Source organism: Poecilia latipinna, unplaced genomic scaffold (assembly GCF_001443285.1).
Source record: "Poecilia latipinna isolate Pla-1442-1.1 unplaced genomic scaffold, P_latipinna-1.0 Scaffold157, whole genome shotgun sequence".
In the NCBI taxonomy this organism is placed as follows: Eukaryota; Metazoa; Chordata; class Actinopteri; order Cyprinodontiformes; family Poeciliidae; genus Poecilia; species Poecilia latipinna.
The window spans coordinates 390,013-417,284 of record NW_015112773.1 but is presented as its reverse complement, the minus strand read 5'-3'; the positions used below and the strand labels follow the sequence as shown (position 1 = coordinate 417,284).

Genomic DNA, 27,272 nt, shown 5'->3' with positions numbered 1-27,272 from the left:
ATTGGGCACCCCCCCCCCCCCCCCCCCCACCACCACCACCACCACCCCCCTCGCTACATCGTTATCACCAGACAAATACGTTCGCCCTTTATTTGTTTTCTGCCCACCCTTTATCTTTCCCAGCTGATGTCTACGTGGTCAGACCTTCAGCTGCGGCGGGGTCATGCATGTGTTCGTCGTCTAATGTCTTTGAAAAACCGATGCGATCGGCGCGTGTCCTCAGTTTTATGTCGCCATCAAACGCCTGGATAGTTGTCCGCCTCCCAAATTTAGAACAGCTGCCTCTCGACTCTCACCGTCTGATGGGGTTAAATTGCTTCAACCCTTCTCAAGGTCAGAGGGATCACTCAATTTGCTTTGCCTGCATGTTGTGCGCAGGCAGCGTGTTGGCAGGCAGGAGGAGGTGTTGTCACTGCTTTCTCTTGGAGGATTTCCAGTATCAGGACATGTAAAAACTGCTGAGGTGCTTCTGAACAACCATCCTGCTTATGCATCGTAAAAGACTTATTTAGAATGCAAGTAGAAACTTTTAACACTGTTTGCTGCATATGTATTACATTTATTATAGCCTACGCCTTTCCCTTTGAGTAAATGGTAAAGCCAGGTGCTGGTCTTTGTTTGTAGTAAATTTTGTGAATTAATCTCAGCTGCTGTTTGTACGTCGTTGACATTTAAAGGCTATGCTGACAAAAAGGTCCTCATCGTGCTCAGCAATCTGACATGAACAATGGAGAGCAAGTGCGCAAACTATTTTTACTGCTCAGTGAGTCGATTGCTATTATTATTTTTGTGAGTAGGAGGTAACAAAATGTGTGTTTGGATAAAGGCCAGAGGTGACACATGCACTCAATAAAGGGCATAGGACAAAAAAAAAAAAAAAACATCTCAATGTTTTCAGGGTGAGACAGACAGGTCTTCGTGGATTGTTAGCTGGGAATGACTTCCTATATACATGACTGAGTCCATTTTCAGGAACCAGCTGCCATCACATTGTCCTTGATAGTTGTGGAAAGGTTTGAATAGAGAGGATCCCAGTTATAGGCTGAGACATTGGTTTACTGTGATTTTTCTGAAATATAGGGATTATTTATGTTGCTTTGCAGGATGCATGAAAAGAGAGTCTGAATATCACCTCCATTCTAATAAATAACTCCGAACACTGCGCTGATCTTTGTACTCTTAGTAGGGGTGTAGTGAAATGTGGTGGCACATTTACTCGCAGTATTGTCATGATATTCTTGTCAGCCTGTGTCTTTGCTTGGTGAATAGTATTGAGGTCTTAGAGACCTCAGTACTCTTTTATTGTTTTACTGAATTTCCCAAATATTTAGTGGCACTTTTTTCTCTCAGACAAGAAAAAAAAACATACATGGAAAGAAGGGCAACACAGAAACTTCCTTAGGACCAACGGCCTGTTTTTACAGGATGCCTGCTCTCTTACTACACTAGTGCACCTATGTTTTAAACTTTTTTTGACATGAGAACTCTGCTGGCCAGTAACATATTTGGCCAGTTGCATAGACTTTTACTGCTGGTAATGTCCATATATTGTCTAGATCTTAGTGGTGTAGATGTTAAACCTCTGGATAAGTGTTGAAAACATAAACATGATAAAAAAAAATTAATAATGTATTGAGTTAATAATGGTTTATCTCATTAACATATCAGGAAATATAACAATAATACCACATTGTCATGTTTTTCTAAAACTGTGCAGGCCTACCCTTTAATAAAAACATTTTAAGTTTGTCACCTATCCATATTCGCTGTTTTTGTGAACCAGGTGTGTTGCTGCACCTTTTCTTCCTGTAATGGATTTTACAATATAGATTGAAAGTTAGCATGACGTGATATAATATTAAAAAATGATAGAATATAAAGTACACAGACCTTGACATGTGATCTTCTGTGGCATCATGACACAACCTTCCGGGGAAACGTCTCATCTAATATAGCAAAAACATATGTAAAAAAAAATGAAAAGGATGTAAAAAATAGTATATCTCACAAGTGCTGTTCAAAGCTCCCTTGGGTGACTCTACGTCTTCTTAGCTACATGTCAAATAATTTCAGTCTATGTTTATTTATAGGAGGTTTATGCATAAATTATGTAGAAAGGCAACAATAGACGTAGCCAGTATAGAAATCCTGAGGTAAAAAAGCAACAGCAAGTCGTTAGCCTTAGTAGGATCAGGTTTGATCTGCAACGACAACCAAGTACTTGGAAATGTCGGATGCGTATGTGACCGAGACATCAATATCTTTCTTTTCTCAGCGTGTCACAGCACTTTGCACATACATGCTGAACCACCTCCACACCGTCCTTATATGCAGTCGGAGCTGCTCTTTCTTTATTTCATTTTGGCCACCCCAACTCACAAAAGAGTTTGCTGCTAATTCAAACAGCGTCTGTTAAGAGTCCCCAACTCCCAGCGCTGACATGAAGACTCTATTACACACCATTAAACTTGCAGCCTCAGGCAAAGGTGTGTGAGGTGGGAGGAAGTAGGGAGTTGAAGTCAAGGTGAAGGATGGAAACCCTGGAGAGACACTGCCCGATCTGTGGTTGCTCAGGAAAAGCAGACAGCTGCTGGCCCTTTAAATCAACATTGCAAGGGTGTCTTTGTGGAAGGTCGGCAGGATTTGGGTCATTGAAATGTCCTTTTGAAGAAGCAGTGCATTGGGTTTTTGGCAGATCTGCCTCTGTCTTAGTTTTTCTCTGATGTCGTGTCTTTATCTGTCTTTCCCTCAGATCTGTTTTGTGAATCTGGACCCTCAAAAAACAAATTGTCGAGATGATAAAAACAACAAGGTGAGTCAACTCCTTGCTCATTTGCTCTCTCATCCCTCCTGTTGTTCTAACTTTCTGTTATATTTCCTGCCCACTTTATACCACTGTTCATTGTATTCCACATAAGCACCTTGCTTCCGTTGCCATGGATTCAAGACCGTTACCCAAAATTACAGGGTTTATTTGTTGGATGATATGCAGATTTTTTTGCAGCTGGTAGTGGGCGATCAATAAAAATTCCTCGCGGTTCAGGACTTATCACAGGAGGGAACCTGTAATTACATGTACTTGCCCTGGAACCACATAAAGCATATTGCATTCAGTCTGAATCTTCATGAGTCTTTTTCCATCATTAAGTGTTGTCTCTGTGGTTGGCATGTGTCTTGCAGAAATTGGCATTAGTGTCTCCAGACCTGCCAAAGCTTGTTGAATTACTGACCATCCACCAGCCCAAGGAAAATGAGATCCTACTGCTCGGTGGCCTGGAAACGTCAGAAATGTGCCAAACACACCCACACTCCCCCCTGCAGGTAAGTGGGCAGTAGGCTTCATGTCTTGCAAATTTTCTTCATCCTTTGAAATAACTGGTCTGTAAAGTGTACAAATTGTTCTATTATGCAACAACTTATTGTGATTAGATCCAAACCTTTTGTGGTGGTTATACTTGCTGTAGCTTCTTGATTAGTATGGACATTCACTGCCAAACAACAAGGTTAATTTATTGTAAAACACAGTTTTGTCTTGATTATTTTTCACATAAAGTGATATAATGCAAAACAAATTCACTAAGAAAGTAAACAGAGAGTAAAGCACATTTAAAATGTGCTTCACTAGGACCCACTTTGTCGTTCTTTTTCCAGCCGGTCTATGCATGACCGGTCGGACAGCAGCTTAGGCCAGAACCGTGGAATTTATGACCCCAGAGCCCTGACCCTTCATACCATCTAGACCAATGGTTCAATACAGAAAATACTGAACTCAGCATCACTTAAAATTAATTCCACACGAAACTCTAACTTCTCCACATTCATTTGGGGAAAAAGATAACTTTTCATGGAGGCTAATCAACATCCTAACTATAAAAAGACAAAGTGTTTACATGGATTTTTAAATGTGAATTAGTACTGCAAAGAACTGTTTGGTCGTTATTGTTATATCCAGTCATAACTATACAGATTGCATGCCACTAAGATATTCAAACTCACACTAGAACAGATGTTTTGAGTCATTAAAACAAATCATAACGCCCAAGGTGCTAAATATTAGAGTTGGAAGCAGTAACATAACAATAATGTGTTATAATGTTTTGCACTAAAATCAAAGGCGAAGTGGCTCTTTCAGAAACACATGGTTGTTCTCAGCTTCAATTGACATTATCAGCCTAAATATTCTGGGTGAAGGTCCTCTTGAACTGGAGCCCAAACGATGATTGGCTGGAGCGAGGCTTGGACCGGCACTGATAGGTCCAGGTTGCAGAGAGGGAGGCGCTGATAGATGAGGCAGGTGTGACTAGAGAGTCTTCCAGACTGAACTTTTGTCAAGACTCCATCTCAAATTTATATGTCAATATTCTAGATGGTTTTCTTCTTCTTTCAGGGTGGGCAGCGCACAGGTGTGTGCTTGCTTCCATGTTCAGGGAAGAGGCACTCGACCCCTCCTGCCAGCATCATCTTTGAGATCAACAAATTTCTGATTGGTATGCAGTGGGGGAAGGAGCAACAGCTGCAGCACGGCCAAACTGCTGGACACAAGGTTGATGATGACACCAATCGTTCAATCTCCTCAATTGAAGAAGACTTCCAGACGGCATCAGAACACCTTGGAGAGGATAGTGAAGATGATGGCTTAAGAAATGGTAAGATGTGTTTAGCAGAGTGTCGGAGTTTGACACTTTTTTTTTTTTTTACAACCAGGATCGGTAAATATAGAGAAGAGTGTGAAATTCTGCTTAAAGCTAAAAAAAAACAAAACAATGGGACAAACTTCATTCAAAATCTTTCTGAAGGCAAACAAATATATATATTTATATATATATAAAAACTGTCAGAGTTGAATTCTGATCATTCTTCATTGCCTGTTTTTCTGTTTTTTCCCCTGTCTCCTCGCAGAACCAGTGAGTGGTGACGTGGGGAACAGCTCAGTCGAGGCTGCACAGAATCACTGTGTCAGACATTCGTGTCACAGGGGACAGCTTGCTCGTCATCACAGCCAAGACGATAGTGACGTGAAAAGGGAGGGACTTCCAAGTGCGAGTGTTCATACAAAGGAATCCGCTGGCCACTACGCAACCAATCTAGCTGAGTCGGTGTTGCAAGATGCCTTCATACGACTCTCTCAAGATGAAACTTCCTTTGTCCCCGAGGCAGCAATCAGTGTGTCCCTCTCTAGTTGTCCTTCCAACAGATCTTCAATGACCAAGCAGCCTTCACAACAACGGACCTGCTCTTTTGAACTACCCAAAATTGTAATAGTTCAGAGCCCAGACAATTCAGATGGAGCAGCAGAATGGTCAGAGACACAACCATCACACATGCATGATCACAATGTTCCTGCCAAGGCAGAGGAAATGCCTGAGTCGCAGGCTCCAACTTCTCAACACAGCAGCGGACACAAACATGTTGAAATGGCTTTGGCCTGTGCAGCCAGTATTATTGGCACCATTTCTTCCCCACAACTGACTGAAAAGCTTACTCTTGAATCTGCTTCAGAGGAGGTAACAGAGGAGGAGCTGCAGGAAGTAAAGGAGAGAAGTGACTATTCTATGTCCTCAGCTATGTGTGGCATGGCACAAGTAGCCGGAGCGGTAGCAGCTGTGGAGTTAACGGAGGACTCAGTTGGAGATGGTGACTCTGATGTAGATTCCTCTGAGGTCTACACAGCCTCCCACGGTCTGATGTCTGCAGCCAAGGCTTCCACAGCCTTCCCTCTGCACTGCAGTGTGGCAGCAGGAACAAGCGTGGAAGCATTCAGAGCTAACATTGCTGAGGTTTTGCACAGGGAAGCAGCAGAGGTCCTGACTCAACCACAAGGCTACAAGAGTGTGGCACACTTGCTGGAGAGAACACATAACAAGATAGTGGATGGCATTACGTGTCCCAAAAAGTGCTGCATGGATGAGAGTGGGGTGGACGACCTAATAAATGAGGTTGCTGACAGCCTATTCAAACATGCTTTAGAGAAGGCCAAAAAGAAAAAGGAACTGGAGGGTGCTGGGAAAGATGCCCCCAGCCTGCAGGTCTTTCTTCAGGACAGCGTAAACAACTTGCTATTTGATATTCTCTGCTTGACCCAAAAGAAGATCAGCCATATTTCTGAAGGTGACCAAGGGTCAGAGGAAGCGCAGAAGATTGACATTTGTCCTCTAAAAGCTGACGCTGCAAAGGAAAGCAAGGATCCATTAAGCCAGCTGAAGAGCTTGGTTGGCATGAGTCACTCCACTAACAGTGAGAACCTGTTCCACTGCACAGAGAGGTTTCCCATGGTCCCAGGACTGAAGCAAAAATATGTCCCCGAAGAAGGAGATGTAGTGGCTTCTTCCACTACACCACACTTCAAAGAACAACAGCTGCAGTCTCAACGCAGACAAAGTCAGCCTAAACCTAGAGATCTGCCTGATCAGCAGCAGAACAATGGTGTCATCAGAGAAGCTTTAGGTGAAATACCATCTTACACCACAGAGAGGAGGGGTCGAGTAATGATGGGCAGTGACAGCAAACAAACATCTCTCGTCTCACAGTCCTCCCTCAACTCCTGCAGCTCCCTTCTCTCATTAAGAATGGACTCTGACTCTAAGGCACCTATCACTTGTTATGCTGAGGATTTAGCCGCCACAGTGGTGTCAATGGCTACAGAACTGGCAGCCATTTGTCTTGAAAACTCCACAGGAAAACAGCCTTGGTTTTGTGCCCTTAATGGGACATCAACTGAAGTAACAGAGACCTACTTGATGCCAACTTGCCGTACAGTTTTAAGGAGGAAGGAGTCTCAAAGCAGCAATGTGGCCTCTAGAAAACACCGGGCACCCAGACTCAGCGAGATTAAAAGAAAAACAGAGGAGCAACCAGAACTAATGGAGAGACTAGTTAACCGGGTGGTGGATGAATCTGTCAACCTAGACGAACCGCAAGACCCATTTGCCCTGTTTGCCTCAGAAGTCACAGCTAGAATCATGAATTGCCCTGAACTCAACGTGGTGGACACCTCCAAGTCAGGCCAGCAGCGCAGCAGATTACAGTGTGAAAAGTGGAGTCGTGGAAAGGCGTCCAGTTATGAGAGCATTCCAGAAGAAGACACAGACCCCTCAGGTGCACCGAACACCCTGGGCCCTGGCAGTCGGTTGGGTCAGAACTTAAGCCGTGGCAGCTCCATTTCTAAGCAGTCCAGCTGCGAGAGCATCACAGATGAGTTCTCACGGTTCATGGTAAACCAAATGGAGACTGAGGGCAGAGGTTTTGACCTTCTGCTGGACTACTATGCAGGGAAGAATGCCAGCACCATCCTGGCAGCAGCTGTGCAGCAGGCTGCAACAAAGAAAAATGGTCACCTTAATGTCAGAGCCTCCTCCTGTTTATCTAAGCAGTCTAGCACAGAAAGCATCACAGAGGAATTCTACCGCTTCATGCTCCGGGACATGGATAAGGAGAACAAAGAATGTGGCATTGCCAAAACTAAAGAATGGAGCAACAGTCTTTTCCCTCCTACTCCTAGGACACCCTTCTGTATACGGCAGTCTTCTGTCCCAGACCGGCGGTCCTCGGACTCGCGGTTGACGGTCAACTCACCCATAAAAGCCAACTCTTTTGATGGATTTGCCCGCAATGTATATGGAGAAACTCTAAATATCTATCCAACCAACTCAGTATCAGCAACAGGATTGTGTAAGTCAGACTCCTGCCTCTACCAAAGGGGCAAGACTGATCAGATTACTGACATGCTGATCCATGAGACCTGGTCAAGCTCCATTGAGTCCTTAATGAGAAAGAACAAGATCATTGCTGATCCAGAGGACAGTATTGAGTTGGAGGCTGCAGGAGACTCCCAGCCTCATGTGCAGCAATTTGCCAATCGATTGGCAGCTGACATTGTGGATATTGGTAAGTCTGCACTTGGAGGACAGCAAGATGTAGCTGGGATAACGTCTGGGTCACACACGCAGCCACACACACCCGTTGTTGAGAGGAGACGAGGCTTTAAACAGTCTCATCTGGCATGCAGTCGAAGCAGAACCAGCCAGGAGCAAGCTGGGTCTGTCATGGGGTCTGGAAGTTGTGATAGCACTACGTCTTGCACCAGGGGTCCAAGAGATGTGCCACTCATCCACATTGAGGGAGATCAAAGGGTTGAAGAGACTCTTTCAAAGCCTGAAAGGACAGGAACAGGACCCCAGGAAACGTCTGCTGATGTCATGCGAATGGAGATGCCTATTGCCAGCAGCAGCAGGTATTATTACACTACTCATAGCCTTGTATGAGAGTCAGAGCCATTTAAAAAAAAGAGAGATATTGTTTATTGATCCAAAACAGAATTGTCTTTTTCAATACATGAAAGGATGTAAAGAGTTAGCGAGGATCACTTGGTTATTTTTAAATTAAACATTAAAGCTGGACAAACAACATCCCTGAAGAAGTAATAGATGACATCAAAGCTATTCTTAGAGTTTAATCAAAGTCTGGCTGGCACAAAGGGGGACTATTGACATACAAAATGGATCAATTGTAAAAGAATGTGTGGTTTGATAAACCTTTGACTAGGCTGTGACTCATCGTGTCTGGGTGATGCACTGTGTGCAAAAGGCTTTTTGTGGTGTCTTCTCTCTTTTATCCAGCTGAACTCCCTGTAATAAGGATCACTCTTGGTTACCACATTGAAGTCAGAACACAAATGCACATGAGCATTGATAAATACACAGAAGGATCGAGGAGGTTTTGTGCGTTAATATTCCTACACATCTAAAGTAAACTAGTGAAACATTCAGCAAGATTATGATATTAACTCCTTAATTATTATCATTAGTGGCTACTCTTAAAAGCTAAATATTAATTAGAAAACATATTTGTCAAGCAAAGCCTGAAACACCTTTTAAAAATGATATTTAAATGTGCAGATATTGCAAACTACGTGAACAATTAAAAAAAAATATGTATGACCATAAATTATTCTTACAAACAATACACAGATAATAAGTTGTATTATTTGTGAAATAGAAATTAGATCAAAATAGTTTAAAAACTATTTATAAAATAGCAAAAATGTAAATTATATGCAATAGTATATGTTTTCTAAATATATATTTTTTGTAGTTTCTTTATAAAAAGGCTAAATACACAGGAAAGAAATAGATTTAATGTGATGGCACTTAAATGACTCTAAAGCAGAGTAAGTACGGTGCACAAAAAGTTAAAGCTGATGGGGTTTTTTTTTGGGTTTTTTTGAGGAAAATGGTTTCTTTTGTTGAAAACATTGAATAAACAGTTATATTTTTGAAATCATAAATTTTATAGAATTATTTCTTGCATTATATTTTATGTCAGATGATTTTTAAGGTATTTTTTTTTTTGCATAGCATAGGACCAATTACCATGGAGACTATCTGGATTTTTTGTGTCTAGATGTTGAGATTTGTTCAGTTTCACGAGAACAGTCTTGGTGATGAGTCTTTATCTAGGGGTCTTTTGAAACAAGACAACACTGAAACTCTCGTAGCAAACACGATGCATTCCAGATAAAAAAAATAAGCCTTACGTAGAGTTTAAGATGATGATCCCAAATGCTGCCAGCAAATCATAAATGGAACGTTTCATGCTTCCAGATTCTATTTCTCAATGTTGAATACAAACTTCAGAGGAAACATAACGTAGTAATACTTAATATTTTCAAAAGGCAAAAATACCAGCCTATTGTCCAAAATCAAAGATAAAACATAAAGGAAATTGATTTGTTCAAATAAACGTCTCAGTTAAAACAATCACAGCGAACACTGATGAGGATTGAAATAAAATATTTTTTTTTCTCCAGTGTCTATTTTAAAATATTTAAAATTAAAATAAGTATTTTGCCAATTATCTACACACAGAAGTGTGATCTTGTGTGTTTCAGGGACGATTATGTCCTCAAAATGAGCAATGCTCAACAGTAAACGAAAAGCTGACAGTCTTCGGTCTCTAGAGAGCCATGAGACATGCTTCCGTTCACTTCACAATACATGTAATCCTGAAGCAAGTGGAGTGCAACTGTTATTCCCTTTTGCCAAAGGCGAAGTCAATCACTCGCCTGTTCAATTAAATCTGATTTCCCTCAAGAATTGTTGAGGATGGCAGCTTTCAAGCATCTAATTATGGCTTAATTTAATAAGTTTGCAAACAAATAAAGAAGGTTAAAAAAAAAAAAACACACCCAGAAGTCCCACGAGAAATGATGTGTGCTGATGCGTGGAAAATATGGAAATGAATTAGCTATGTATTAATGTAGCACATTGTAGTTTTATTTTGTAAGGGCTTTCTATTTCTAATAGTCTAAATTAACCCACTGTGGCTCATTATGCAGTTTTGAGATTTTAGGTGCACAAACTGTGAACACAGAGATTTGAGAGCATCACCCAGAGTTTCTAAGGACTTTGCAGCGGTCATTGTGCTCACTCAGTTGCTGGTCGCTCCCACCATGTTGCGGTTTGCTCTCCCCCAGCAGTGAGAGGGACAGACCAGCTGTGGCGGTGGCTGCAGCAGTGAAGAGGGACAAGCGTTCAATGAGTGCTAGCAGTGAAGAGAGCATGGGGAGCTGGTCTCATATAGCCCCTGAAGATGACCCCCACGAGGAGACCAGTAGTTTTATCCAGCTGAGTGAGGGGTCAGTAACCATTGCTCCTCGATACCGCTCCAAACGCTGCTGCTGCTGTTCCCACCCTCACTCCACTCTCATTGGCCCATTGCTTCTGACACCGACTCTCGTGCCAATCCCAACTGACTTCCTGCTGCTGCTGCTGCTGCTGCTGTACCCACACCTGCTGAAGCCGAGTTTAGGTAGGAGCTCATAAAGTCCACGTAGAGCTAGAACCTGTCGACACTCCAAACCAAACTGCCTCCAGTAAGGTAATATCACAACTCCCTGGAATACAATTAAAATTTCAGATGAGTTCAGAGTGTTCAGAGTATAACCTGTTTTGCCTGAAACAAAAGATGTGCCACGATAATAGAATACGAAAAGGCTCTTTCTTGCATCTTTAAGCAGGTCCATCCACATAAATTTAAAAATCACAGAAAAAAATAATTTTTTGAAGCAATATAGTTTAAAAAGTGAAATTTATTCTATAGGTTCATTACAATGACAATCTTTTAGACGTTTTTTTTTTTTATGTGCATTTATAGTTTCTAAAAATTCACTTTCTCCAAAAATTAGACCAGTAGTAGGTGATTTTGAAATCACCTACTATTACCTACAGAAATGTTAGGTGATGCTGTTGTTAGCGCCTACACAACAGTGGGGAAGACTGTTAACTTGTTTTTTGTCCAGCAGACATTAATTGAAGGCTAAGCCTCAAAAGACCATTGTTAAAAAAGTTAGCTCTTCACTGACTGCTGTATCGGAGCACGTTGATGGAATGTTAAGTGGTAGGAAAATGTGTAGAAAAGGGAACAGTGACAACCACAGAGTTGAATGGATTGTGAAGCAGACTGGAAGAGGTTGAGGGAGATTTACTGCCCTGCAGCTGGAGTCAGTGTTTCAAGAGACATGACGCATAGCAGGAAGCAGGAGTTGAGCTACAATAGCCCCATTCCTTGTGCTAAGTCACTCCTTGAACCAGAGATGAAAGTAAATTTTGTATTTCTTTTGAAATGCAAGGTGTAGAGTGCTCAGAATAAAAGTTGCTTGAGCTCTTGTGTGAAGTTTCCAGTCAAGTGATCAGTGTTGGTCAGCTGTATTTTCACTTTGCTGGACTGTCATACGCCACAGTCTTCCAGAGAAAACAATGGTGTATTATCAAAAGGAAGGTAAAAGATCCCAGAACCAACAAAGCAAATGAACCTTAATTCCATTATTAAATCAACGTAGTCTTCCCTAACATCTTGACAGAGCCACAGACTGGTCCATGTTAGCTTGCAACTTGTGTATCTTGTTTATTGCGGCGATCCGTAACGTCAACATCTGATGAAATTGCGTGTTTCCTAGCCCGATTCATTCCAAATGAGTAAAAGGAAACGAGTCTAATTAACATTCTGGGGTTTTTTCCCCTTTTTTGGGGCCATTTTAAATGTTCACTCAAAATTCACATGCCAATTAGATTGAAACAGCTGATACACTAATTTATTTGTTATAGTTAAGGAAAGTGCTTTCAGGAGTAGTCCTACATTTCTGCATTAGTAATTCTTTTTATTAGTCTCATGCAACATTCTTTTTTACAAAGAAACAGAATTTGGGGCTTTCATTAGCTGCAAAAGCCATAATCAGCAAAAGGGATGATAAACAGCTGAAATATATTACTGTTTAATGTGTTGCTTTTTGAATTGAATCACTAAAATAACTTTTGGATAATATTGTAATCCCTTGAAAGGCAGCTGTATATGCCGCTGCTTCTAAATGTGTTGACAAAGACAGAAAAATGAAAAAAAAAAGACTCACCTCTTTTTATGCTCAGTGTAGCAGTGACACAAGGTTTTTACAAGCACAACCAAAACTGCTGCTCCCTGCTGGCTCCCCATTTACCTGCTCACTCTAACTTCACCTCATCCCTAATCCATGCTGTGACATATGGGCGTGGCTGCCAGCCTTGCCTGTCCACCCTACCCACCTGAACTATCTCCAGATCTCCTCATCCCCATAATCAGATGGACTCGCTGTTTAATTAAACACAGTTCACCAGCTCTCCCAGCTTGAACCTCCAGTTGTGCTGCAGCTGTCACTAAAGTTGATCACCAGCTAACAGAAACATGATGCGCGTCACTGCGCTTCGACTTGCAACGTGGCATCATCTGTCTTCTGATCTTCCGACTGCAGGAACGGGACAAGCAGCGCTTCTAGCCTGGGCTTGGCAGACCTGGATGCTTTTTCTGATGTTCCTTCTCAAAGCACAGTGATCAGGTATGTCATTGTCACCAGCAGGTGCCCATTATATTCCTCATTAATATGTCACACCCGTATTCACGGTGACAATGTTTCATTAGAATAAAGTAATTGGTTTGTCCCTATTGCTTTGTGTTGACATCCTGGGACGTGCTGGACAGCCCTCCCTTTTGTATTTTCATCCTGCTGCAGATACAGCATTGGTGGATAGAAAAGAAAATAATTAATTCACAATTTATTTCTCTACAACAGATGGCAGAAATTTTCAAAACCGTTTGTCCTCTATTGCGTTTTCTAATGTTGAATAATTTCTCAACAAGCGCTGTCTTAAAATTTCTGTTCACAGTGAGGAGACAAAGAAAGGCCACGTGGAGGGACCTAAAGTCAGCGCTTTAGGTATGTTGATTCTTATGTTACCAAAATGCTATCTGCCTGTTAAAATCCTGTAAAAATGCAGACACTTATGTATATGTTTGTATTGTACGAATAGACAGAAGATAGAAAATCCACCTCCTGAAAAGCCCAGTTTGCTCCAAATTGTCAGCTCCACTGTCTCTCACTAGATCCTCATCTTACTCTGCAGAATTCCAGCATATATCCAACTCAGCCTGTAGACAAAGGCAGACCAACACTGTAAGGATTTGCTCAGCTTGTCACTAGAATATTTCAGCACATCTCTGAGAGGAGACATCTGCCAGATAGCTTTTAAAGTAAACTCTGCTTTTCTTTACAGGACTATAAAGGTTTAGGATTTAGATTACAATTATGGGCCGGATTTTGACCCGTAGGAACTTCCTTCTGTGAGACAACGGTACTGGTCACAGCACCCCGAGTCTCTTATCTGTGTAGTTCATCTCCAATGTCTTGGTAGCTTAAAAATATACTACAAAAAAACGCTCCAACTGTTTTTTTAGAGGTTGGCTTTGTAGTTTTACAACTACACACAAGCAAAGTTTAAAATCAGACATTATGAAGTATTGATAGGTTTTTAATTTGTAAATTAATTAAATACTTATATGAAATACCACATACATTTACTGGGCCATTAAAAAAAATTGACCATCAAAATAAACACCAGAATTAGGGTATTGAACATAATTTAATAATATCGTGTGTGTGTATATATATACATAAATGAACATGAATACTTAGATTTAGTAAAGAGCATGAATAAAAAAAAATATTTGACTTGAACTTTGATTTTATGTGAACTTAAATAGTTTATTCCTTTCAGTTTGATCACCTCACTATTACCATAGAGCTCTTTGTACACTAATGTTTCACTATTAAGGTTTTCCTTATTTACTGACTCGGGTTTTAAGAATATCCAAAAGGAAAACTGAGCCGAATAAATTTATTGTTTGAAACTCATCATGCTGTAACAACGGGAAAAGGTTTATTTCCAAAGGAAAATCAAATGTGGCCTCATAGTCCAGTGATGAACTGGTTAATGAGGTGTTGGGTAGGAATGACTTCTGATGCTCTCTGTCCCGTTCCTTTTTGTCCTTCAGAGAGCTCTTCAGGAAGTCCTGCAGGCGGCGGCGGCAACCTCAGGCAGCTTTTAGTGGTGAACTGTGACCTGGAGCAAGAATGTGAGGACTCTGAGCTCAGAGTGGCTCTGCAGTGGATTGCTGCCTCTGAGTTGGGCCTTCCTGCTCTCTACTTCAGGAAGTCAAAGGAGAAGAGGTTAACAAAGGTAGGAAATAGTTTACAAAAAATAGCAGGTGGTTTGTATTTACATACACAAACAGATTCAGTGTTGATTTCTTTTCTGTTCCTTCAGTTTCAAAGGGTGGTCCACCTGATGGCCCAGAAGGCATGGCGGATTGCTGACTTATTCAGCGCTGTGGTTCAGTTCTGTAAGCTACATAAGACCAAGGAAGAGGCAGACAGGTCTCTTCGGGCCAGCCTCTTTGACTGGCTTTTGGAAACCCTTTAGGACAAACTGACCTCATCTTCCTGCAAACAGCAACACATCGTCGCCTGTCATAGTTGGTCTGCAATGAGTTTGTTACTGTTTGCCCCATTCTGTCTCTTCTCCTTGTTTGTCATTGTAATCTGGAAACACCTTTTTTTTCCCCTCCAGGACTGAGAAAGTCCAAATTGGTTCTCCAAATTGGTTTTGCCAGTTTACAGGTGGAATTTGACCAGCTTCCCTTTAATTCCAACATACTATGTTTTACATTTTATCTCTCATGCAAGTTGCCTACACAGCTAAAGCCAACAATACCAGCGGAACATTTCTGACGGGAGCCAACTTTCAAGATTTATTTTTATTTTTTTTTAAAGTAAGCATGCTTTAACAACACCAAAAAATATATAAAAATGAAGTAAAACAACAAAAAATAAATAAATCTGAAATCAATAGCTAGCTAAATCAGCACTCTAAGATGTTAGATCAAAATGGCTCAAATAATATCTCGTTTTTCTTTCTCAACTCTTACATGCATATCATCACATCTTTCTTTTGTTCTTTGGCCAATCTCTGTAGTGACTATGAAATCCATTCCTAAGTCAATATGTTGTTTATCCTCTTGTTACCTGAGATCTGTTTATTTTGGATAGTCGTGCTGTAAATACTGTAGATTTTGGAACTGTTGCACCTTGGAGTAGTGGACTGCTCTCTTTAGCTTTTAATATGTCCAAAAGACAAAGTGAGGTTTGTAATGTTAAATTTGTATGTGGATTTGCTCGTCTATTTCTCTACTTAGTGGTAAAATAGTGTAACATCAGCATCAGGGGGTGAAAAGAAGCACACACAATTCAGCTGTAAACTCTGTCTCAGTGGAACTGAATGTATTTATCTTTTGACATCAATAAATGTCTGTGATGTGAAGAAACACGCGTTTGGAAAATCATTTACGCTTGATGAAAGGACTACGAGAGTATCCGACCTTTACCTGCGGCCGATGCGACTTGACAAGTTGTCCAGCACACACTCGCTGCCACCGCTAGCAAGGCGAGTAAGCCATAAAAGGTCATTGCGCGACAAGCTGGCTGCTCGGAGTGCTGAATGCAATCATATTACTGGAAGGTTGAGTGGAGGGAAAAACTTATTTAAAAAAGGTGCACAAGTAACAGGAATAAGCATAGAGGTGAAACGAAGCCCAGCAGGTTTGTCTATATGATATTATTCTACAGCATGCCTTTACAAAGGATCTTTCTTGTAGATGCCCTGCTTATGAACTTGCAGCTGTAAATAAAAACATACTGTTACCCAAGGGTAAACTGCAGGAAATGGCCAGTTGTATTGCTATTTCAGCTCTGAGCCACACTCTGATAATGGTTTTTCTACTCCAGCCTCAATCTCAAGATCCTCACATTTTGGACATTCTCAAGAAATCGGGCCACTCGGAGCCGGACAGCTGGCATAAAGTTGTGCTTCTATAAAGTGCTGTGTTTGGTTTCTCTACATATGGAGCTGTGGATCATAGCCAGAAATCTACATTTTAGGATTGTTTGCTAAAAGAGCATTGCTGCAGATGCAACTTTGAAATCTTAATCCATACTATCATATCCTTTTAGAAAGGAGTTTTCACTTGCAATGTTTTTTGTTTTTTTTACTGTAGAGCTGTGAAATTCACCTGATATGCTGACAGGACTCGGTGTGTAAGATGCATCTCCTGGGTTATTTGCAGTTTTACTAAGAAGCACACTGTCTGACCCAAGAAAGAACGGCAGTTGTCTTAAGTGCTTTTTCACTTATGACAGAAGTTCTCACTGCAGGGTGTTGAAATCATAGCTTGTAAAACAGGACCTTATAACCCTTCCTCAATTGATAGAAAAGAACTGCTTCTCCAAGAGTTTTTTGCTTGATACTTGAGTGCTCCAGACCAGCAGGCAGACAAAACTTCTGGAAGTTCTGGACAGTCGGGTAGTAAAGTAAAATCCCTCTGGAGTTTTGCTTAGTTTTAGTTTGACAAAGAATATATGACCTGTGTTGTTCATCTAGGTTTGATTTGCTAAATTTACCAAAGACAAATTAAGGATCAGCTGACATTTGCTTCTCCTGATAATCTTCATAACTCACTTTTTCTTCTCCCCAAGTCAAGACTCAGGTCCTGAAGGATGAAGAGCAACCAAAGTCAGGTTTCAATTATCTAATGACAATAAGTAACTTTCTCATATCAAAAGTGTGTCATCTTGTTTTCCTATAAGGTCACTTCATTGTAGGATGAATTTAAATGATGACCCTTTGGCCTAATTTAACTCATAACCATTTCATACTTTATCTTGTTCAGGAGATTTAATTCAATATGTTAAAGAACAGCTTTTTCCATATTTTGAATTCCTGTCATCATAGCTGCACAATATATTGCAAATTCAGCATTACGGCAGAGTTTCTGTGGGCGGCATGCACAGCGCAAAGAGCTGTGTGGACTACAATAAATGTTCGTTAATTATTAAAATACCATGCAATAAAAGGTTTTTGAAGGTAAAGACACAGTCAGGAAATGAAATTGTTAAAAATAAAAGTATTTTTGTTTGAATGTCAGCAGATGTTGTCCACAAGCAACTTGTTTGATAAAACATTTATCAAATAAGTTACTATTTTCCGGTAGATTGGTAAACTACTAATTATCTGGGGTTTGGGTTTGTTATGAACCCAAAGTAGTAACATCTTTTAAATGCTTAATTATAACAAATGTTACTGACGTCACAGAATTCACTAATATGATTACACAGCACGTTTTGTGATGCTGCCACCGTTTTTGAAAATTAGTTTAGGTGTCGCTAGAAGTAGGCATAAGTTATATTTACATTCTTGGAAAAGTGCTAGGAACAACTTGGCAGTTTCATGTCGATTTTCTGAGAGAATCACACTAAGAAGAATCATTTTTCCAAGGTGTTGGAGGTAATAGGCTTATTTGTTTACAAATTGCCCCAAGTCACTTAATAGAGACTACTGCAATCCTACAATTAACACGCAGATTGTTGTGCGCCATGCATCGTCATTCATAGTCTGACAATCTGTGAATGTCCCTGGTTAATAAATCAAACGCGCCTTTCAACAGTACAATAAGTACATCATTTGTAACATTCGTGCTCTTTGGCTTACTGTAGCCTTGAATGAAGATTGATGAACATGGAGGCCACTGATAACTCCTTTTACCAGCATGTACTGGCAAGAAACATCACAGAGAACCTAAAGGTTTCCACAGTTTACACAACATTAATCATTTATTCAAAAGATATCTAGTCAATAGCTTACTTTCAGCTCTACTGCATCAGTACAAGATTTCCTCAAAAAGTCTCTGCTTTTGCGACTAAAATGAAGACGCAAGTCTCCATCTTTACTAAGATGACTGTGTTTTAGTCTTTTTTTTCCCACAAATCCCTTTTAGCTTTATCATTGTTTCATGCATGACATGATGGAATATGTCAAGTATAAATCTGTGCAATTTGAACTTTATAAATACCTGTTGAAACTCAGATCGTTTAACGTGCTAAACTCTTAAAATGGAGGGTGTGCTTTCATTTCATTTTAATTTTAATAGATGAATAACTCTCCTAGAAGCTTGTTTAATACTCTGAGACCAAATTTCAATAGGTGACCTTTCAATACTATTTTGGAAACACCTAATTCAACTGCTCTGCGTGTAAATAAAACGATCATTTAAGCCTTTGATTTACAAAAAAGAAAAGAATTTAAAAACATCTTTTTTCACTTTCTCGGGGGGGCGGGAGCCGAGGGAAGGGTCAGTACCAGATCCGACATGTGTTGTCCTTGCTGCCTGCAGGGAAGCACAAGCATAAACAGGTGGTCACACAGAAGGACACAGCTGGATGCTTTTCATCTAACATTTGCAATTAAGCAAATGTGACAGCTAGCACGGAGGATTTCATTCGCCCCTCAAGGATTTTTGAAAGTGCACGTTTGTCACGCTGACATGCGACAGCGCGACGTCGCGTCTCTTCAGATACCTGTAATGATGGTGTCCCCCTCGTAGTTGAAGGCACAGGAGAAGATCTCGTCCGTGTGGCCCTCCAGGATTTGAAGGCAGGCTCCGGACTGAACGTCCCACAGCCGGGCTGTCTTGTCTGAGCTGGCCGTCAGGACCCTGCTGCCCTGGGGGCTGAAACAAATCTGCAAGGAGAGGCCGGCATCACTCAGAAGTTTGTGTTTTCAACGTGAGCATCGATGAAGACATCCGTGGTAATACTTGGCAAAAGAAATTCTCGAAAAAAATCAACTGTGAAACAGCCCAGGATTTATCATTCCCTAAATTGTTTTATTTTCTAATGGAGAGGTAAGAGGAATAGAAAATTAAATGAATTGGGCGCTAGTAGGCTATTACCATAAAGAGAGCCTTTATTAAAAACCCCCAAACTGATCCCGAAGGACAGAGAGAGACTGAAGGCTGAACAATGAGAAGCTGGACGATCTGCTGATGTTCAGACTTTTGTCGCTTAAACTAAGCTTCATCATTTATGGTTGCATGTGTTTTGCTTCATGTGTCAGAAAAACAAGACATATGAAGGGATGAATCTTAAAAGAAAGGTTACAATTTACAGTTTTGCTATTTGTTTTGCTCTATGTAGCTTTCGGATTCTCTTCTTTATACAAGTGTTGTAGTCATAGTCTTGATATGTGTCTAGGTTAGTACTGCAGATCTAAAACTCTTTCCATGAGGTATTTTTAGATGCTCCCATTGAAGGCAGACTGCAGTTACCAGGATATGTTAAATTTCCTTCCCTTTAGCTTTGGAGCAAGCTGCGGCGACTGTGAAAACCGAATTTCATAAAAGAGGACATTTTCCCCATTAGGGGGTAATTTAGACTTTACTGAAAAGCAGGAACGAAGCTAATGGAGTGTCCAAGATAGGAAGGATTCCCCAGATAAGCAGCTTCACAATAAACACAGAAGATGTCACATTCACTGCAATTCAAATGGAAGCTCGCGTTTTAGTGATTAGCATCAGTTCCATTTCATTACAAGGCTATCATTTCCTTTTTAAATAAAACATAGTCGAGGTTGGCAAGGTGAATCGGCACATTGAGACTGGAATATGTTGAAATGAGAAGAAAAAGCATGAAGGGCGAGACGCTGAAACAGAGTGAAACATGGTTAACATGCATGTAGGGGAGGGGGAGAAGCCTCCTGTTAGAAACAGATTAGTGTCATAATCCTCTGGAATCAGCCTCCGTGCTGCCTATTTTTTACTGCCTGTCTGTGTTGCAGTAAACACATCCAGAGGACTCCTCTGAGTAAGATCCAGAGGAAAATAAGCTCATGAATAACAAATGTCGAAAATCACTTGCCTTTAAGAACAGGGTAAGCGCAGGGCCAGACAAATCGCAAATTATGCAAAAGCATGTATCGGCTTGACTTCACAAATCCGTGTAACACCAGGTTAACAGTCTCTTTTTTTTTTTCTTTTTTTTTATCTTCGTGCCAGGATTTATGTGTCAAGGCACGCTGTAATGATTGTGCTTTAAGTGGAACGACTGACGGCACAAGGTCAGACTGACAATCAGACCTCCTGAAGCCTCTGCTACTGTCTCTCCATTTCAGCGTCACAATTTATCTTATTTTAGCAAGGTTACCAGAGTTCCCTCCACTTCCAAATTGCGCAACGCTGTGAGGTGGTTCACTTAACTTTTGATGGCTGACATATTTGTCATCTGATTTCTTGACCTGATTTCTAAAATATGTACCTTCCCCTCACATTGCAGCATAAACATACATTTATCCAAATTCCTCGATATTTTGAACATTTATCAGCAGAACAAAATCAAGTAACCCAAAACCCGATATTGGCACAGACTGAAAACAGAAATTGGTCAACCAACCCCCAACATACCTTGGAGATTTCCCCGCCGTGGCCCTTCAGTGTCACCAGACACTGATGTGTAGCCGCATTAAATATTTTTGCTGAACCTGACAAACACAGAGACAGGTTATGTTTGTTTGACGTAAGGCCTCAAATAGTTCGTTTGTGAAGGCGTCGAATAGACGTATGAGAGAGATTTTTTAACGCGACGCTACGGCCTCACCATCAGCGGAAGCTGTAGCAATAAGCTGACCGCTTAAATCAAAACACACATCCAACACCTCCTTTGTATGTCCGACTAGGGTGGCCACACATTTCCCACTGACCGCGTCCCACAGCTACAAAAAAAAACAAAAAAAACGTCACTTTGATTCACATCAAGAGAACATTTCTCTTAAAAATAACACAAATAATTCAAAACATGTAGAAAGACTAGGCATACAAACAATAAAGAAAATTTGTTTAAATGTAAGTAAGTTTGAATGGAATGATTTTCCAAATATTCATTCACCTTATTTGGATAAAAAGTAGTTTAAAGGCAACATCAAACATGCTGAAGTGCAAGTTTTATTAAATTGCTTGGAAGTTTTAAACACTGCAGTGCTTATATACTGTACTACCATACAAAAATAGCATTTTGTATATTGACGTTATATAAAACAGAGCAGGCATTACTTAAAGTTTATTAATAACAAATAAACTTTATTTATTATTATGCACCTGTTGTTTTATTATTAATAATAAATATTCAGATGCATATAAAAATGTAACAGTTTTCAAATATAAGCTTGCCGACCGCTGTTGGCCGTTTACTCCAGCTTTATTTTAGCATTCAAGTTAAATAATGAGAGGATTAGATGATTTGTAAGAGGGATTCAGTCAGGCATGAATAATGGATTGGATATGAATAATTTCTGCATGAAATGGTTCAGAATTTACCGACAGAAAGGACATTTGACAAGGGTTATCATTACAAGTGGGAACATTCCTCACTGAAATATCAACGGTCTCTAAAAACAGCTAAAGAAGATTTTCAGTAAATGTCAACGTGTACTGCTTTTTTTATTCCAGATTGAAAAAGTGCTACAACAGTTGAAGAATCAAAAGTCCCACCAATTCCTACCTTACAGGTCTTGTCAGTGGAACCAGAGGCTATGAGAGAACAATCCCAGTTAAACTGAACGTTACTAATTTCTCCCATGTGACCTATCAAAGTGTGAATGCGTCTAAGACAAAAAAATAAATAAAAAAAGACACAAAATTTAATTTATAAATGCAGAATGTGTATGTACAAACCAAGCGATGACTCATTAAAACTGGACGCACTCGCAGCAGCAATAATAACATCTGACCTTTTGGAAGCAACATCCCATATAGCAACTGTGTAATCAAAGGAGCCAGTGACAAGATGATTGCCAACAGTGTTAAAGCACAAAGAGAGGACATCTACGGTGTGGCCCTGGAAGAAAGAAGAGAAAGAACGTCACTCCCTGCTGACTCATTTCTGCTCTCTGTTATATTCTCGCTCTTTCTCCGCATCTCACAGAAAGAGTTTGGCTCAGGAATTGATTTTTCTCATCATTCAAGATTTAGTTCACGTCATTTAGCTCTACACAATGTGAGGAATTAAAAAAATCTGAAAGACTTCCTCCTAACTCCGAGCCTACAATCTCTGAATCAACACCATTAATTGCCCAGAAGGATTGTTCTGGTGGTGGATTTTTTTTTTTTTTTTTGTTAAATTCCCCTTTAGGTAATTCACAGCTATGCTGTGAAGTACAACTGCTGCCACCAAACACAAAAGAACAGCTCTTTTTAGGAAGTTTTAGTAACGACTACTTTTGCAATATGTGCATCGCTTAAAATACAAGATAATAATGCAAGATAAGCAAGTCGTACAGAACAGATAACTCACAGTCAGTGTGGCCACCTCCTCCCCACTTTCCACATCCCACAGCTTTGCGGTGGCATCCATGCTGCCTGTGGCCACCAGTGTACTCTGAGGGTTGAATGCCAGACACACCTACACAACAGATTCTTCCTTTTACACTTTGATATTTCACTTTCTGCAACAAAACTAAGAGACATGACCTGGATGTATTTGATATATTAAAATTTGATGATAGATACATATTTCCTTTGCTTTGAATCCTCAGTTTACCTTAGCTCTACTCAAATGGCAGACTCAACAAAGTGCATGAATTCTTAACATACAAAAGTGTTTATTACATCTCGTGATGGAACAACTACGAATGCATGGTTATATTTTGTCTTTCATTCCATATCCCTCCATTAGTGTTGTCCAAGTGGTGATAAGTATCACATATAAAATACTCACACCACACCACATATAGTACAAACCACATTTTCACTCTTGTTCATGTTATGACCGTAAATTATGTGCATTTTCCTGTGATTTTATGTTTTTAAAACCAGTCATTTATTTTCTTCTCCCATGACGCACTGTGTTGTGTCTTTATATTTTATAAAAACCCAAGAAAATATGTTGAAGATTGTGGTTGTGACCTAACAAAAATAAAGTGCATAGATACTTTTATGAGGCACTGTGTTATAAGACACTTTTTAAAATAGTACTTCCTTTTTGGGATTATAATGGGAGTTGGAATTACAGTGAGTTGGAAGAAGAAAAAAAGTATTTTATTAGAAATTTGAGGTGAAACTTTATCTTATTTGATTAGCTTGGATGATCTTCTTTCAAGAAAAATAATCTTCCATGTTAAGAAACATAACCACAAGTGGGCAATAGTCTTTGCTCTTTTTGTTTTGGGGAGGGGTGGGGGGCAAATTTTATTTTCTCTCCATGTTTTCTGCCAAAGATATGCATTACGTATCCAAATCGAATCATATTATTGATCCTTAACACAAACTGCTTAAAAACAGACAGTAATTGACTGATTCAAGTTTAAAATACCTACTATTTCAGCCCGGTGTCCACAAAAAGTATGAAAACATTTGCCCGTCTCCGCACACCACAGTTTGCAGGTCTTGTCGAAAGAGCCTGTGGCAATCTTGTCTCTAGGTTTAATGAGGAGGAAAGACAGCGGGAAATGCACGTTTTGTTTTGAACGTTCAACGGAGCAGCAAAATTCTCATATGTGATAAAACAGCTCGTTACCCATAGGGATTGTTGAACGCGATTGCATATACAACGTTCCTGTGACCCTCGAGTGTGTGCAGCTCTGCGCCGGAGGCGGTGTCCCAAACTCTACATGTTCTGTCATAACTTCCAGTTATGAACCTACAGAATTTCAGAGAAAAGAGTAACAACAACGCAGTAAGTAACAGCAGCTATGGGAGAGGGCAGAGGTTAGAGTTAGTGGGGCCACTGAACTATAAGATCATACTGCTGGCAAAGCTAAAGCAAAGTCTGTTTTATCATAACAGCAAAAACATTTAAAACCGACAGTTTTAAATAAGTGAAACTAAAATATAACAAAAAGAAATAGCAGGGGAAAAAAAATCTGAAAAATTGTTATTTGGAAAAATGTGTTTTGTTCTGAGACACGTTATTAGGTTTTCCAGCAAGATCTTTTTCCAACAATTCTAGTTTTTTTTTTTGTTAGAAAACTAGCTACAGCCATTGCATCTGCCAGGTATTTTTTCCTTCTTCTTTTCATTCTTAGCTTGAGAGTTCAGCTCTTTCAAAAGATTTCCACAGGGATTTAGTTCTCATATTGCTGATGGCCAATAATCAGTCTACCATTTCCCCTTCAAAGATTATTTTTGCTCTTTGTGAAGTAATTGAGATTCAAACGAGCAAGACTATTTTGTTAATAAGATTTGTAGGTTTGTCATCATCATTTATTTGCTAAATGTTGCAGTGACAGCTGACTGCATTAAGACTTCTCACCTTGATCCAGATTTATCAAAGGCAATATTGGTCAGAGGCAGTATGTGTGCCTTCAGCTCCTGCAACATGAATAGATATAGATATGAATAGATAAAATATTAAAAGAAAACGTTCCAAGGCAATATTGGCTTAATTCATAATTTAAAAAAAAGTTACCAATTCAACTCCATGTGTAAAATTAATCCATTTATGAAATGAGCAAGCATCTCTCTCCTGGCCTATGAGTGATGGATTAATATGTTCTTTTCTCATTAAAAAAAGTTGGGAAACTCACTCAAGCAGCTGATAAAAAACACTATTAAGCTGTCTTATTGAACATACACATCAAGCACTGTTTACTCACCAAGGCCCAAGAACTGAAACCACTAGCGCTCTCTAGTGACAATTTGGAGGTATGGCTACTGCTATAACAGCTGAACCTCATGCATTTCCCACAAACCCAGGATTGCGTCACCATAGTAAAAGAAATATTTAGAGAATAGAAAGGCACCGAAGTAAGGAAAATTATCTAATTAGTCACATAAAATAATACTTAGAATGACTTTGTTAAGTCAACACATTTCCTTCAAGCACTTTCCTCCGACTTCAAAATAAAAATATAGATTCAAACACTTCCTTGAAAGAAAACCTGGGTGGTAATGATGCTTTCGGAAAATGAAAAATTCTATTTTAATTAATTTCATTTAAACTTCATGTCGAGGAATTTAAATAAGCTGACCTTGCAGAAACAGAACCTGTGGTGGTCCTGCTGACCCTGTTTCTGTTGGAGTCGGAGAACCAACTCTTTGACCTGTTCGGCCCGGGACTCTGTGATCAGAGGCTCTGATTGTCTGATTTCTGACACCAGCTGATCTGTATTTGTTCTGTGAAGAGCGAACGCAAAGCATGGAAAATCAGTAAGTCACTAAAAAAAAAAAAAAATCCATCCATCCATCCATCCTAGTGTTGAAGGACCAAACTCACGCACTCAGGTGTCAAATCCAGAAGATCGATGGATTTGGTCCTCGAATAGCCTCCTCGCTCATATTCCAGGATTATACCTGTCGAAAGAAGGAAATCAATAACTGCATGGTGGTGTCACATTAAAGAACCTGCGAGTTGTTTTTTTTTTGTTTGTTTGTTTATTTGTTTGTTTGTTTGTTGTTGTTTTTTTGGTTTTGAGTTTACCGAACACAATTACCTAACTTTGTCAGCTCCATACAACTGGATAAATGCTAGTTTGAAGTTGGAAACAATTATACACAGTATCGTCATGTTCTTTATAAGAATGTTTAAACCCACATTAAATACAGAAAGAAAGTAATAATAATGTTACCGGGTGGATAATATCTGAGAAGAAACCGCTTGAGTCTCATCTTCTGCCGCAGACCACAACAAACTGTTGCTATGGTGACGACAGCGCGTGTCCGGCTTCACACATGCGCAAAACGTGTAAATTGGGTGGATTAAGATGGGAGTAGACAAAAGACAAAGAAAAGAAACACCTTTAGGAGAAAATAGTTGTTGTTATTGTTGATGCATATATTAGCATAGAACTTTTCATCTTTTGTAGTTGCCTTTAGAAATTATTTTCTACTTTCTTTATAAATGGTTATTAAACTGCACTTTAGAACTATAAAAAAAATATTTCTGGTGTTATGAGTGAGCTTCATGTGTTTCATGCATCTGCCTTAGAAAAGGATCTGCACTAATTGTAACCACAGGCAGCCTTACGCCAGCGCTTGTGAAAATATCAATGCAAGGTGAAAAAAATACAACTTTTTTTATATTATGACCACAAACATGACTGTGCTTTACTGAGATTTTATGCAATGGATCATTATTGAGTATCACATAAATAAACGTTTCCCTCATTTTACTGTAATGCTACATAACATAATCTTGGTTCTCATTTGTTCCTGTGTAAATACTGCAAATTGAGGTCACTAGTGCAATAAAAAACACAAGATATGAAAGTGTAGCTCACACACACTCCCCTTCCAATCTGACTGAACTTGCGCCACTTTGTAAAGAACAATGGGACAAATATAAATTTCAATGTGTGCAAAGTTGGTAGTCTTACCCTAAAATAGTTTCCAGCAGAAATGTAAATGTTTTTTATTTCTAACAAATCTTGTACAACCACGTATCATTTTTTCATTTATGCACTACTGCATGATGATTTGTCATGTAAAATTCCATCTGGTGATTTGCAACACACTTTAGATGTATTTTATAACTATGAATACATTTAGAAGGTGATTTACCCTTTAGTAAAGTTTTCTACATATTACTTTCAATTTGCCAAGTCTTCTATTCCACAAACAGGTCAAAGTCTGCATATACCTGAGTACTGATTACAGTGTGTGTTGCTCATAAAGATTGTGTGTTTGTATTCCAGCTTCTTGTGACTACTGATAGCTTTAACAGAAATCCACCTGAGAGATACTGAGAAGCCAACGTGAACTGATACCTCATCTTGGAAACATATTATTTCAAAGTCAAGCAGCACAAAATTCTGCTGAGGCCATACTATGGGGTACTGGGCCAAACTGAAGTCTTCTGGATGGGCTTACCCCACCATCGTGCTGTCAATCTATGGCTTTCTTGCTAATTGCCGAGTAGCAGAGCCCTTCCTTACACCTTACCTAATTGGACCAAACAAGAACATTTCTGAAGAGGTGGTACGTATTTCGCACACGTTTTATTATATATATATATATATATATATATATATATATATATATATATATATATATATATATATATATATATATATATATATATATATTTTTTTTTTTTT

At 39.6% G+C, this 27,272-nt stretch overlaps 3 protein-coding genes across 6 annotated transcripts in view; 2 read left to right on the top strand and 1 right to left on the bottom strand.

Moving 5' to 3' along the window:
- Positions 1 to 15,680, top strand: part of sphkap (SPHK1 interactor, AKAP domain containing) — a 114,802-nt gene extending 99,122 nt beyond the window's left edge. For 2 of the 3 annotated variants that reach the window (XM_015029579.1, XM_015029580.1), the window contains 9 exons: positions 2,753 to 2,812; positions 3,181 to 3,321; positions 4,388 to 4,646; positions 4,900 to 8,230; positions 10,472 to 10,633; positions 12,779 to 12,862; positions 13,191 to 13,240; positions 14,356 to 14,540; positions 14,628 to 15,680. In XM_015029579.1, coding sequence (XP_014885065.1) covers positions 2,753 to 2,812; positions 3,181 to 3,321; positions 4,388 to 4,646; positions 4,900 to 8,230; positions 10,472 to 10,633; positions 12,779 to 12,862; positions 13,191 to 13,240; positions 14,356 to 14,540; positions 14,628 to 14,783 — 4,428 coding nt within the window. In that variant the 3' untranslated portion in view covers positions 14,784 to 15,680. The remainder of the gene's footprint in view (positions 1 to 2,752; positions 2,813 to 3,180; positions 3,322 to 4,387; positions 4,647 to 4,899; positions 8,231 to 10,471; positions 10,634 to 12,778; positions 12,863 to 13,190; positions 13,241 to 14,355; positions 14,541 to 14,627) is intronic. The other variant, XM_015029581.1, reaches the window with a different exon arrangement.
- A 2,332-nt stretch (positions 15,681 to 18,012) lies between these two features.
- daw1 (dynein assembly factor with WDR repeat domains 1) lies at positions 18,013 to 25,914 on the bottom strand. 2 transcript variants are annotated; one of them, XR_001424616.1, is made up of 13 exons: positions 25,806 to 25,914; positions 25,458 to 25,530; positions 25,209 to 25,353; positions 24,491 to 24,549; positions 23,756 to 23,878; positions 23,556 to 23,655; positions 22,535 to 22,642; positions 21,972 to 22,078; positions 21,743 to 21,845; positions 20,843 to 20,957; positions 20,650 to 20,726; positions 18,696 to 18,932; positions 18,013 to 18,579 (listed from the first exon to the last, which is right to left on the bottom strand). XR_001424616.1 is itself a non-coding variant. In XM_015029577.1 (13 exons), exons 1-13 carry the CDS (start codon positions 25,843 to 25,845, stop codon positions 18,545 to 18,547), a joined length of 1,248 nt encoding a protein of 415 aa, XP_014885063.1. In that variant the 5' UTR covers positions 25,846 to 25,914; the 3' UTR covers positions 18,013 to 18,544. The 2 variants fall into 2 exon arrangements, 1 of the variants encoding a protein (XP_014885063.1); XM_015029577.1 differs by having other exon boundaries at positions 18,770 to 18,932.
- An 864-nt stretch (positions 25,915 to 26,778) lies between these two features.
- Positions 26,779 to 27,272, top strand: part of slc19a3b (solute carrier family 19 member 3b) — a 7,866-nt gene continuing 7,372 nt past the window's right edge. The window contains exon 1 of the mRNA XM_015029578.1: positions 26,779 to 27,153. Coding sequence (XP_014885064.1) covers positions 27,004 to 27,153 — 150 coding nt within the window. The 5' untranslated portion in view covers positions 26,779 to 27,003. The remainder of the gene's footprint in view (positions 27,154 to 27,272) is intronic.

What these genes read in the sequence shown, in the direction of transcription:
- daw1 (XM_015029577.1), bottom strand. Translation starts at nt 25,845, where the DNA reads ATGAGACTCAAGCGGTTTCTTCTCAGATATTATCCACCCG. An exon ending in GTGGACACCGGGCTGAAATA is followed by an intron (nt 22,643 to 23,555) that starts GTAGGTATTTTA and finishes TCTGTTGTGTAG; the next exon opens with GTGTGTCTGGCATTCAACCC. An exon ending in TGGGATGTTGCTTCCAAAAG is followed by an intron (nt 21,846 to 21,971) that starts GTCAGATGTTAT and finishes TTTTTGTCTTAG; the next exon opens with ACGCATTCACACTTTGATAG.